The sequence below is a fragment of the Mauremys mutica genome, chromosome 22 (assembly GCF_020497125.1).
Source record: "Mauremys mutica isolate MM-2020 ecotype Southern chromosome 22, ASM2049712v1, whole genome shotgun sequence".
Taxonomy (NCBI): domain Eukaryota; kingdom Metazoa; phylum Chordata; order Testudines; family Geoemydidae; genus Mauremys; species Mauremys mutica.
The window spans coordinates 17077231-17089593 of record NC_059093.1 but is presented as its reverse complement, the minus strand read 5'-3'; the positions used below and the strand labels follow the sequence as shown (position 1 = coordinate 17089593).

The 12363-nt window shown below is 43.4% G+C and overlaps 1 protein-coding gene across 1 annotated transcript in view; it reads left to right on the top strand.

Annotated features, from left to right (window-relative positions):
- Nucleotides 1-12363, top strand: part of DDX25 (DEAD-box helicase 25) — a 29858-nt gene that overhangs the window by 10074 nt on the left and 7421 nt on the right. Inside the window, exons 6-11 of the mRNA XM_044996708.1 lie at nt 243-345; nt 4497-4611; nt 4905-5082; nt 6074-6311; nt 9752-9914; nt 11176-11364. Coding sequence (XP_044852643.1) covers nt 243-345; nt 4497-4611; nt 4905-5082; nt 6074-6311; nt 9752-9914; nt 11176-11364 — 986 coding nt within the window. The remainder of the gene's footprint in view (nt 1-242; nt 346-4496; nt 4612-4904; nt 5083-6073; nt 6312-9751; nt 9915-11175; nt 11365-12363) is intronic.

Genomic DNA, 12363 nt, shown 5'->3' with positions numbered 1-12363 from the left:
TCTGTCTCCCACATTCTGTTTTGTGCCTTGTGTTGTGCTGCGTGTACCTGGGACACATTTCCTGTCATCTTCTTCCTGTTTTTATAATCTACCTCTCGAGGCAATCCCTTTTTGTATATAATCCCCCCCATGTGCACACACCCTCTCTGTTTGGAGAACAACATGAACACCTAACAACACTACAAATGTTTTTGCAATTATAAAACCTATGCATAACTGACTAAATTCTTATTGTTTTGCAGATCTCAAAATCTTATAGCACAGAGCCAGTCAGGGACAGGAAAAACGGCAGCTTTTGTGTTGGCCATGCTGAGCAGAGTTAATGGTGCTGAAAAATTCCCCCAGGTAATATTGGGAGAAAGTTAAGGTGATCTGGGAGGAATAGCAATATATTGTCTTTCTTAAAGGGAAACCGCTTAATGTCACAGTTTGAATGTGTTGCTACTGTTACTTGTACCATCTATGATCACTGTAGTGGGAAAGTTAAATGACTTTTCTTTTCCATTTTCTTTGTGCGACAGCACTTTGTATATATTATTTTTCACTGCTTCATCCGTGTAGTCGGTTTCCCCTGTTTGTTTGGGCCTGTCATGCAATTACAGGGGACAAACTTTTCTTTTTTTTAAATAGGAAGATATGATTTTATAGGGAGACATAGGTACTTGAAATTACTTTTAACTCTATTTTTTAAAAAATGAATTAGGTTTCATGTTGAGTGTTTTTATTTTCTGTTTGGGTTTTGTGATGCTGCTATATTGGCGATATACCAGCACTTTCAGTCTAACCTCTGTCCTTTCTGTAAAATATCTTGGTGGTTCAGTCAGTTTGGAACTTAATATCTAGGCTGTTGGTCTGGATGCGCTTTGTAACAAAAATGTGTTTACATCTTAAGTTGTTTGCATTATAGAGCAGAAAACTGTTGAATGGTTTCAGATTAGTTTTGGAAGCTCCATCTAAAAGTATAACGTACAAAAATAGCATGCATATTTACTAATTGTGGCTTTAGACCAGGTTTGAAATCCTTTGCATTTAAGTTTTGAGAAAACAGAGATGTTTGAAGAGCAGTTACTGTGAGTTCATGATAGCTCTTTTCTATTTTATAATTAAAATTCTTGTTCACATGAATATTCTTATCGGCTCAAGTTTCACTATTGAGTTCTTCTTTGAGTGCTTGTCATGTCCATTCCATATTAGGTGTGTGTGCTCGCCACATGCACCAGTGCTGGACGGTTTCCCCCATCCAACGAAGTGGGTATTCACCCACGAAAGCTCATGCTCCAAAATGTCTGTTAGTCTATAAGGTGCCACAGGACTCTTTGCTGCTTTTACAGATCCAGACTAACACGGCTACCCCTCTGATACTTCCCCTCAGTGGTATCTGTAGGGGACCGTCTCTGGCGCCCCCTGGAGAGGCATGCAAATACTGCGGTATAAGGGGTGCCGCTGGCTCCCCCCACCCTCAGTTCCTTCTTGCTGCCAGCGACAGTGCTGGAACTTCTGCTGCGTCGGCTAGCATTTTGCTTTGTTCAATGTTTTTCAAGAACGTTTTCCTGTAAAATAGTTGTATATAGTTAATAGTTCTCTTAGTGTTTAGTTCTGGTTAGTTGGTCCTGGACGGGACTCAGCCTAGGGACGGGGCATGCCCAGGTCCCCAGGCTTTAAGCCATGTGATCGTTGTAAGCAGCCTATGCCCATCAGCAACCCACATGTTCGGTTGTTCAAGGTGTCTAGGCCAGCGTTTCTCAAATGTGGCCACCAGGGGCTTTTCTTGCAGCCACAGCCTCCTGGGCAGTGATTTGGGAGAGAGGGATGGGCAAAGCAGCAGTCCCTCCCCAGGGGCCACCAGCAGTGGTTGGGCCCTGCCCCTCTCTGGAGAAAGACAAGCTGGAGGAGCAGGCAGTCAGTGAGTTCTCCACGTTCCCGGGGGTGGTATAGTTGGGCTTCAGCCCTGGGGTGGCAGACGGCAGGCTCCAGCCACGGGATTTCCATATCCCCTGGATGTGGGGCTTTGGGCTCCGTTCCCTGCCTGCACAGTGGCGAGCTCTGGCCCCGAGCTCACCTCCCTCCCCATTACCTCTGGCCCCTGCTGCCTCCTCCATTGCCCCTGGCCCCCGCTGCCTCTGTAGCCACATTCCCATCCAGGGCTTAATTTATCCCTGGGCTTGCTGAGGCTGAGTAAGTCGGCTGTGAAAAGTGATATTAACAAACATACAAATATCACTTTTCAGAGCAGACTTACTTATAGCTAGCAAGCCTTAAAAAAAAAAAAAACGGGGGCAAAAGAAACCAGACAAAAAGACAAGACCGTTCAGAGCACCTTATTTGTGTAGCTATTCTCTTTAGGTCCAGTAAAGAATAGGCAACTGTACGTTGTTTTTATTGAGTCTGCGAAAAACAAAACCAAACCAAAAAACCTACATGGATAAATTACAATGATTTGGACATGTCTATGTGCATATTTATTTGTTTTTCCTAAAGTTAATTAAGTATTTTAGGAAAAATTGTTAGAGCGGCCACCAGCAACAACACCATTCTTTCCAGCATTTTCCAGACCTGGGGTTATCCCCAACTGGATCTATTTGCCACAGCAACAAACAAAAAATGCCCGACATTCTGCTCCAGAGCAGGCCTGGGGAAACACTCACGGGGAGACGCCTTTATGCTCCCATGGACCGAAACTCTCATGTATGCATTCCCCCAATGCCTCTATTGAACAGAGTAATTCAGAAGATAAGTGTGATGTTGCACTTTATATGATTTTATAAATATATGCTAATGAGTGAATATAATGTAACTGGAATATGCAAAAGATCTTTTGTAAGGTATTATTACGAAGCTTATAATTTACTGAGTGTGGTTATTCTATTTGTATAAATGTATCACTTTTGTATCTAAAACTAGAAATATGAAATATAACTCTGAGGGCTTATTGTAATTATGCAAAGTGTGGGCCATTAATGGTGGTTTGGAATCTTGATGGCTTCTATCAACCAGGACAATTGACTGTGGATGGCTCTGTTTGCAGGAAGCCTTCCTGTGAGTCAGGCTGGGAGGAATAAAGGCTTGAAGTCTTACAGTGACATGTGATCATGTCACCTGAACTGGAATCCATCTTTAACCTGGTGTCTTTCCATTGAGAAGGAGGGGGTGGGAACCCAGAGAGGGACAAAGGATTCCCGCCTTATGCAAAATATATATAAATGGGTGGAACAGAACAAAGGGGGAGCCTTCATGAAGAATCCTCTAGCTACCACCTGAGCTGGAACAAGAGCTGTACCAGGGGAAAGAATTGTGCCCAGGCCTGAAAGGTGTCCAGTCTGAGGAAAAAACTTACTAAAGCATCTCCAAGGATGAGATGATCTGTCTTCAGTTTGATTAGACATAGATTTGCATATTTTGTTTTATTTTGCTTAGTAACTTACTTTGTTCTGTCTGTTACTACTTAAAACCACTTAAATCCTACTTTCTGTATTTAATAAAATCACTTTTTACTTTGTTATGCTGTGTATAGCCTCTGAGAAGAAAGCCAAGTAGGCCTGCTTAGGCAGTCTGACTTGCTGGGGAACTCTGTGTAGCCAGGAAACCGTGTAGCCTGGAAAAAACCCAGTCAGGAGGGACAGAGACACAGGTCTCCACCCAAGAGAGGTGACAGCCGAGAAGCTTGGAGTGGGTGCCCTTGCTGGACAACAGAGGGGGTATACTGGAGCAGTTGCCCTGAACTGCGACATACGTTAGCTGTTTTAAGTATGTTCAGCATTCCTTCCCCATCCTCCGCACTTTTTTTGCTTTTGAATCATGGCAAGTAGTTGAGATGCTGCCATCTTGTTACAAAACACAGTATATCTTAGCCTGGGAGCGAGCACAGCTTTGCAAGATACTTTGTCATGTAACTACTTTCTTGACCATGTCCCATAAAGTTTTCCTTTGCCTTAAGGCTGGAACAATCCTATGTCATATAGATGAGACCTCTCTTTTGTTCCGTCTCTTGAACCTTTTAACATCTATTTATTGTCCTTCTTCCAGTTCTTCTGTCTACCTCAAATGGATCCGTTAGTGCACTACATATTAGTATGTGTGTGGTGGGGAGGGGAGGCCCTGACGTTTAGCTTCAGTGCGGTTGGTAATCTTTTTCTGCACAAGGAGAGCTGCATTGGTTTGTCTCTTCCTGATGCGATTTCTAGAGGTTTTTATTATGTTCATTATTTCTTTCTCTAGTTTCTAGTCTCCTTTCCCCCTAAAATTTCTCGCCGCTGCTACCATCAATGCAGCTTCAGGGGAGCTGAGTCCAAAATGGTTGATGCTTGTGTGACCTGTGAGACTCCCATAGGATGGGATGGTAGTTTAATGTATTTATTGCACTGATTTTTACTAAGTGCTGCATCAGTTGCACAACACCTTCCATTTCATTCGCTTAATCTGATTGTAAACAATGCAGTTTATAGATTGCTTCCATATCTGCTGCTGTATAATGTCTTTCTCACTTCTCTATCTGAAAGTGTCTCTGTTTAGCTCCGACCTATGAGCTGGCTGTGCAGACTGGACAAGTGGTTGAAAAGATGGGAAAACTTTGTGTCGACATCAGAGTTGCGTATGCTGTCCGAGGGAATAGAAGTATGTTTGTTTGATTCACTTTTCTCAGTAGATGTGGGAATAATCAATCTTAGCGTTGGTATTATGTAACGTTTATATTCTAGAGGCCCCAGTCAAGACAGAGGACCCCATTTTTACTCCTGAGGGAATTCTGTGCCAAAAAAATAAAAATTCTGCAAATGTAATTTGTCAATAAATGTGGAGGTTCCAGCATAGCAGTGGGCAGCACAGGCCACTGACTGCATGTAGATTGGAGATCACCCTGCAGAACCCCCCCCCGCGATAAAGGCTAATGTAACTTCTCCATCTCTCAGTTCCAAGAGGTACCAAGATTGAAGAACAGATAATAATTGGAACCCCCGGGACTGTCCTAGACTGGTGTTTCAAATTGAAGCTGCTGGATGCGAAGAAGATCTCTGTGTTTGTGCTGGATGAAGCGGATGTTATGATTGACACCCAGGGCTTCTTAGACCAGAGTCTCCGCATTCAGAGGTAATCCTTTAGTTAGCCACCTGAATGCTGAAGGCAGAGTAAATAGTGGCTTAGTTTTTCAAAGTAAACAGTGGTTTAGTTTTCAAAATTCTCGGTTTTCACTTGCAAATCAGTTTATATCTCCGAGTAATAGTTTTCGCTAAACCACGGCTGAAAAAACTCTACATAATACTGTCCTAGTCAGATGTACTTGAAGGGGAAGCTAGAGAGAAACCTCCTTAAAGCATGATTTAAAAAAGTGGTTGTGTCTACCTTCCTTATTTATATGTTCTTCCTATGGATGTGGCTTCAGATTTGGTACTTTCAGAGCACTTGGTCAAAAGGAAATTTGAAAAAAAAATGGGCTTCTCAAGCACCCTTGTTTAAAGTTGTGTTTAAAATCAGCCTGGAACCCTCCAAATTCTCTTACAGTTGAGATGATGAATTCCTTTGAATGTTAAAGGAAAGAGTGCTGGAAATTTCTTATTTCATGAACTTTTGACTTGGAAGCCTACATGAGCCACCACTGTTTTATCTGCTGATCTTACAAACTCGATCTAAAATTAACATGGCTTTATGTGCATTATCAGTCCCCCCCATCTCCCTCACGCTTGAGAGTGTGAGCTACAACCCATGCCACAGTTTCAAAGCAACGTCCACACCGTTATTTTTAGTGTGCTAACATGAGCCCTGCTAACACAAGTCAGTGGACCCAGGCTGGGAGGCTTGCTGCCAGGTGCAGTGTAGACATACCCGAAGAGCTTGTTTAACATTACAGCAGGGCTGTTATGATCTGTTCTGTTGATGGATCTCTACTGCTTCCATGTAACTTGATTGCATGGAAATATCGCACTGTGATAAACCGCTTGTCACCTTAGGTGATCCCTGGAACGGATGGAAAAAATTCTTAATCATAAGGAAAGGAGTGTTGGCACAGGAATGTGAAGGTATTGTGGCTTGAGGCTGTTATCCGATAAAAACACCACACAATTTACTAGCCTTTCTCTTCTAGAACATTACCACAGGACTGTCAGATGCTCCTCTTCTCAGCAACCTTTGAGGATGCCGTGTTGCGGTTTGCTGAGCAGATCATCCCTGACCCCAACATAATTAAACTCCGCCGAGAGGAGATGACCTTAACCAATATCAGGCAGTACTACTTTTTGTGTGAGACTAAACAAGATAAATACAAGGCCCTGTGCAATATCTATGGGAGCATCACTGTTGGCCAAGCTATCATCTTCTGTCAGGTAAAGCTCTCCTGTCGCTGTTACTCATGCAGTAGAAGAGCCAGATTACTGTTTTCATAGAAATTACAGTAAAAAAATGACGCTGCTTTCAATGCTGATATCAACAGAGTAAGGAGTTTTCTTATGGGCAGTGCAAGAGGGCTTTTATCAGTGGGGTGTAATTTGAGGAATACTGCTCAACACATGTTCCTCTACACTACACACACCCTTCCTCCAGACTCCTACAACTCTGCCCACCATGACTCCTCTTACCTTTAAGAGATGTCTACATCAAGCTGGGAATTACTCCTCCAGCTTCAGGGAGGCAGAATGCTCTGTCTTTGATTGAGCTAGCACACTAAAAATAGCACTGAGGCCGCAGCAGCTGCCCAGGTACAATCCCATCTGAGATCTTGGGTACATGCTCAGGTAGCTATCCCATGCTGCCATCTGTGCTGCTGGGGCCACACTGCTATTTTTAGCACACTAGCTGAATCAAAGCTTGCACAGATCTGTCTACCCGAGCAGGGATTTACATCGCCCAGCTGCAGTGTAGATAGACTCATAGACTTTAAGGTCAGAAGATACCATTATGATCATCTAGTCTGACCTCCTGTGCAATGCAGGCCACACAATCTCACCCATCCACTTCTATAACAAACCCCTAACCTATGTCTGAGGTATTGAAGTCCTCACATTGTGGTTCGAAGACCTCAAGCTGCAGAGAATCCTTCAGCAAGTGACCCGTGCCCCATGCTGTAGAGGAAGGCAAAAAACCTCCAGGGCCTCTTAGATGTACCCTGATGCTTTTCTGTGTTCTGTACTTAAAAGGTTATCAGGCGTCCCAGTTGCCTACTTTGCTGGGTTCTTGTGTGACTTCTACATCAGTTTGCTGCATGCTTCGGTACGCAGTGGACTCTTTGGCACCACATATCTCACTCTTGAGTATTTGGGATTTGCCGTGCCCAAGATCCCATTGCATGCTAGCACATGAAACAATTCAGTTGAGAGGTGCCGTGCATAGGCTCACCACAGAGGCAGCCGGCCTCCTAAGCCTATATTTGAAGAGAGGGAAGCGGTGGTAGGCAACAGAGCCCAGACCCACCACTGGCTCTTCAGGCTTGCTTGGTGGCTGACCCGGGTCACACCTTTATAGAATGTTTATTCAGTTTCACTCCTGACTGTAGTAATCTTTCAAAAATAGTATTATTTTCCATCTCTCCCAGCAGTAGGTGAAGCATATTACCCTGGATTCCACAAAGACACTTACAATAAGCCACACTATAGAGCTGTTCTTTATTGGTACCCTGCTATTTATTCTGAGTATACATATCCTAAATATGGTTTCTCGCTATATACTTCATGTTTAGGGCCCTACTAAATTCTCGGCCTTGAAAAAAGCGTCACGGAGTGTGAAATCTGGCCTTTTGTGTGCTTTTACCCTAAGCTATACAGATTTCACGGGGGAGACCAGCGTTTCTCAAATTGGGGTCCTGACCCAAAAGGGAGCTGCAGGGAATCACACGGTTATTTAAGGGGGTCGCGGTATTGCCACCCTTACTTCTGTGCTGCCTTCGGAGCTGAGCAGCTGGAGAGCGGCAGCTGTTGGCCCGGTGCTCAGCTCTGAAAGCAGCGCCCTGCCGGCAGCTGCGCAGAAGTATGGCAATACCATACCATGCCATCCTTATTTCTGCACTGCTGCCTTCAGAGCTGGGCAGCTGGAGAGTGGCAGCTGCTGACTGAGGGCCCAGCTCTGCAGACAGCAGTGGAGAAGTAAGGTTGGCAATACCAGACCATGCCATACTTCCGTATTACCACCATCCTTACTACTGGTGGCAGCTCTGCCTTCAGAACTAGGCTCCCCGCCAGCAGCCGCCGTTCTCTAGCTGCCCAGCTCTGAAGGCAGTGCCACTGCCAGCGCAGCGCAGAAGTAAGGGTAGCAATACCGCAATCCTCCCCTCCCCCCCAAATTCCTTGTTGGGTCAGGCCCCGTACAATTACACCACCATGAAATTTCAGATTTAAATAGCTGAAATCATGACATTTTTGACTTTTAAAATCCTATGACCATGAAATTGCCCAAAACGGGCCGTGAATTTGGTAGGGCCCTGCTCATGTTCGTTGCTTTAGGATCCAACAGGCCACGTGCACTTACTCTTAAAGTTCTCTGGTTTCCAGCCATCAACTGAGCTTCACCCTTTGTGTTCATGAACATCGGGAATGCTGAGTCCCTCGCTCTGTCAGACTACACTGTCCCAACCTCTGTTCTGAAAGGGCTAGATGAACTGTCTAATTGCCTGCCCCTTATTACATTTGGTGCCAATTGACTTTTCCCACTCTGGCTCTCTGCCAGCACACCCATTATTATATTACGTATACTGAGAGGTTACAGATAAGCCAGAGCCCCCTGGCAGGATTCCATTACACCAACTGCTCTTTGTCTATTTCACCTGCTGTTGTTGGCCTTTTGGAGTCCTGACCTATATTGTGTTGTCAGGAAACATATCATCAGCTCCTCCCCAGTTTCTTCCTCCAGGCTCCTGTGTGAGACTGGCTGCGCCCAACTCTCACAGCAGATCCCAGAGAAAAATCTTTCCCTCCCTGGTTTTGGTGAAAGGGGAAGAGACTAGAAAACCAGCTGGAAACCTGCATAAAGGAATTAAAAGAAACAAACAGAACTGAGACTTTTAATCTTTTTGTGTTTTCTAAATTCAACTACTTAACGTTGTAGTATTAAAAAAAACAAACAAAAAAGAAACCCCAACCCCTGTGTAGGGCAATTTTGATAATCAAACACTTCAGGTTGTTTAAATGTAAGGCACTGACACACGTGTGCATGCGTGTGTGTGCATGTACCCAAGCATCCAAGACACAATTTCTTTATTGGAACTTTAGTTCTTTAATCTACTGTATTTAAAGGCGAGGGTTCAGAATTTCACAGGAGTAACCACTTAGCACCAGCTGAGTATATCCTGTGTAAGTGGAATTCATGCTAGTTCTGTCTTCGCTAAACAGTAGGCCATTACCATTCCCTTGTATTCAGCTAAATCTTTCCTGAAGCCATCCTAATTTAATTTGTCTCCATTTGGTCTATCGACATGATCCACAGCTTTAACTAATTATTTGTTTTCCAGCTGGTTTCAGCATAATCACTTTTGATTTTTTTAGAAACAGAAATAGCCTTAGAATAAAATCCATGGACAGCTCCCTATATCCAGTATTTCTCAAAGAGTGGGGCCTGAGTGATGGTGATGGTGTGCTAGTGGGACTTGGACTGTGAGCCCGCAGGTTCTGCCTGTGAAGTGTCAGACAGACACTCCTCTGAAATGCCATGAAAAAAGGAATCAAGTATTTTACAGAAGACATAAGTATGATGGTTGCAAGTGACTGAAAGAGGAGGGAATACGTTTCCTCCCAAGGAGATTTTATCTCATGTACTTTCTTCCTGCATTTGTTTTTAGACTCGTAGAAATGCCAAATGGTTATCACAGGAACTGTCTCAGGATGGGCACAAAGTGTCTGTCCTGAGTGGGGAGCTGACAGTTGAGCAACGGGCAGCTGTAATCCAAAGGTTTCGTGATGGAAAAGAGAAGGTCCTTGTCACGACGAATGTCTGTGCTAGAGGTATTGTCTTTCGCTAATCCATTTGTTTCTCAAAGCGTTACAGTATTGAGAGCTTTGTTTTTCCAGATGGGGGTACACGCAGGGCATGCAAGCGTATTATTGTTCCTGCATTACGTAATCCACCACGCACACTGAAAACCCACTGTGGCGTACAGAAGATGATGACCGCTGCTTGGAATCCTGTAATCTGTCGCATATAGAGACCTCATCATAAGCTTTTCTGCCACACTGTTGTCACACACAGTGTTGGAGTCCAGTGGTCAATTTGTGGGGTTTTGTGGATTTCTAGATATAAATTCAGCGAGTGTTTGGCAGAGCAAATGCTGATTCCTAAAGCTTGCAAAAATAACACCAGGCTGATTTCTTATTCCAGACAGATCAAGTTAAGAATTGTAATTCCGTGTATAACCCCTTTGTATACAGCTCAGTGCCTGCTTCTCAGGATGGTGTTGCTTGTCGTGACTTTGAAGCCTCATCTACACTAGCAAACACTTTATAGCCATAATTCACAGCTGGTACCACAGTGGTATAAACACCTGAGTCCTCTTTACACTACAGCTTCCACAAATGGTGAATTACAGTTGTGAAATTGCTAATGTAGACAGTCAAAATTTGCATGTTTTACAATTGCCCTGTCTGAAAAGTCAGTCACAACAAATACAGTATTCCGAGGTAAAGGCAGATTTTCTTCAGTAAATTGATCCTTTGGGTAGAGATTTTCATCCACAAAAACCCATTGAGATAGTGTTGTGTATAAAAATTATACAATATGCACTCGTTAAACTAAAAGCCCTTATTAGAATGTTGTTAGAAAAAAATAAATATTTGAAAGTCAGGGAGTTCAAAGTTGAAATTCCATAAACAACTTAACTCTGGTCTCATACTCCATCACGATGTGTATAATCTTCATAGCAATACAGAGAAGTTTTCCTGGTTTTGTTTTAAAGTAGTTTAACATTTTAAAATGACCAATGAAAAAAGTAATGCAACATGTATGTATGTCAGCTGCCCCTGTCCTCTCTGGAATGGTAAGGGTCAATAGGGTCTGCAAACAGTGTTTATGGAATGGATGGAGTCAGGGAAGGTATTTAGCTTTGGCTTTTATGTGAGTGCCAGAATGGCAAACATGCATAAAAAAAGATGCTTGATTATAGTGGTTCTATTGTTAATGGGTTTTAATGGCCATGGCCTATTTCAGGTGCAATGGCAGGTGCCTTAGGAGTTCGTCAGTGAGTTCTCTCTCTCTCTCATCCTTTCCTAGGTATTGATGTGAAACAGGTCACAATTGTTGTGAATTTCAAGCTTCCGACAAACCAGCTGCTTTGTCCAGACTTTGAGACCTACCTACACCGCATAGGGCGAACAGGTCGTTTTGGGAAAAAGGGGATAGCCTTCAACATGGTGGAAAGACACAACTTACCACTGCTACGCAGCATCGAAGAGCACTTCAGTGAGTACAGTATCCCCATCAAACCTGCACGTATAAAGCATGCGGAAGTTGGCCGTAGTAGCAAAGTGCAAATCACTGATGCCGCAGTGCACTGTGTATTGTATTACACTCACATAACTATGTTAAAAGTACATTAGTGAAGGTTGCAAAGTCTAGCAGTCAAAAATGAAGAAATGTGCATATGCATTATAATAGTTTGTAATTACAGGATTACATACATTTTTACCATAGGACCCTTCCTCATTCAGTGCACGGGTTAGATCAGGGGTCGGCAGCCTTTCAGAAGTGGTGTCCCGAGCCTTCATTTATTCACTCTAATTTAAGGTTTCGCATGCCAGTAATACATTTTAATGTTTTTAAAAGGTCTCTTTCTAGAAGTCTATAATATATAACGAAACTATTGTTGTATGTAAAGTAAATAAGGTGTTTAAAATGTTTAAGAAGCTTCATTTAAAATTAAATTAAAATGAAGAGCCCCCCGGACCGGAGGCCAGGACCCGGGCAGTGTGAGTGCCACTGAAAATCAGCTTGCGTGCCGCCTTTGGCACGCGTGTCATAGGTTGCCTACCCCTGAGTTAGATGGTACTCATTGCATGAGCAACTGTTCAGTGTTTTCTCAGCGTTCAGTGTGTGGCCCCAGGCTTTACTCCATGCTTGCTCTGAAGATGGAATTATTAATTTCCTCACAGCCTTTTCAGTGGTGCTCCTCACTGTAGCACCTATGTGCTGCACAAACATTTATTTTATTTATTTCACGACTGCCGTGTGAGATGAATGGCGTATTATCCCTATTTTACAGGTAGGGAACTGAGGCGTAGCGAGATTAAGGTCAAAGTATCTATTAATTTGGGGTGACCAACTTGAGATGCTTAGGACCTGATTTTTTTCAGAGTTTTTTCCTTTACATTATGTAGCACTTCATATGTTCGAAGCCCAGCTCCCGTTGCATCTGTAGTGTTTAACCCTTCTGTAAATCAGACCCCAGAGCAGTGAAACTCA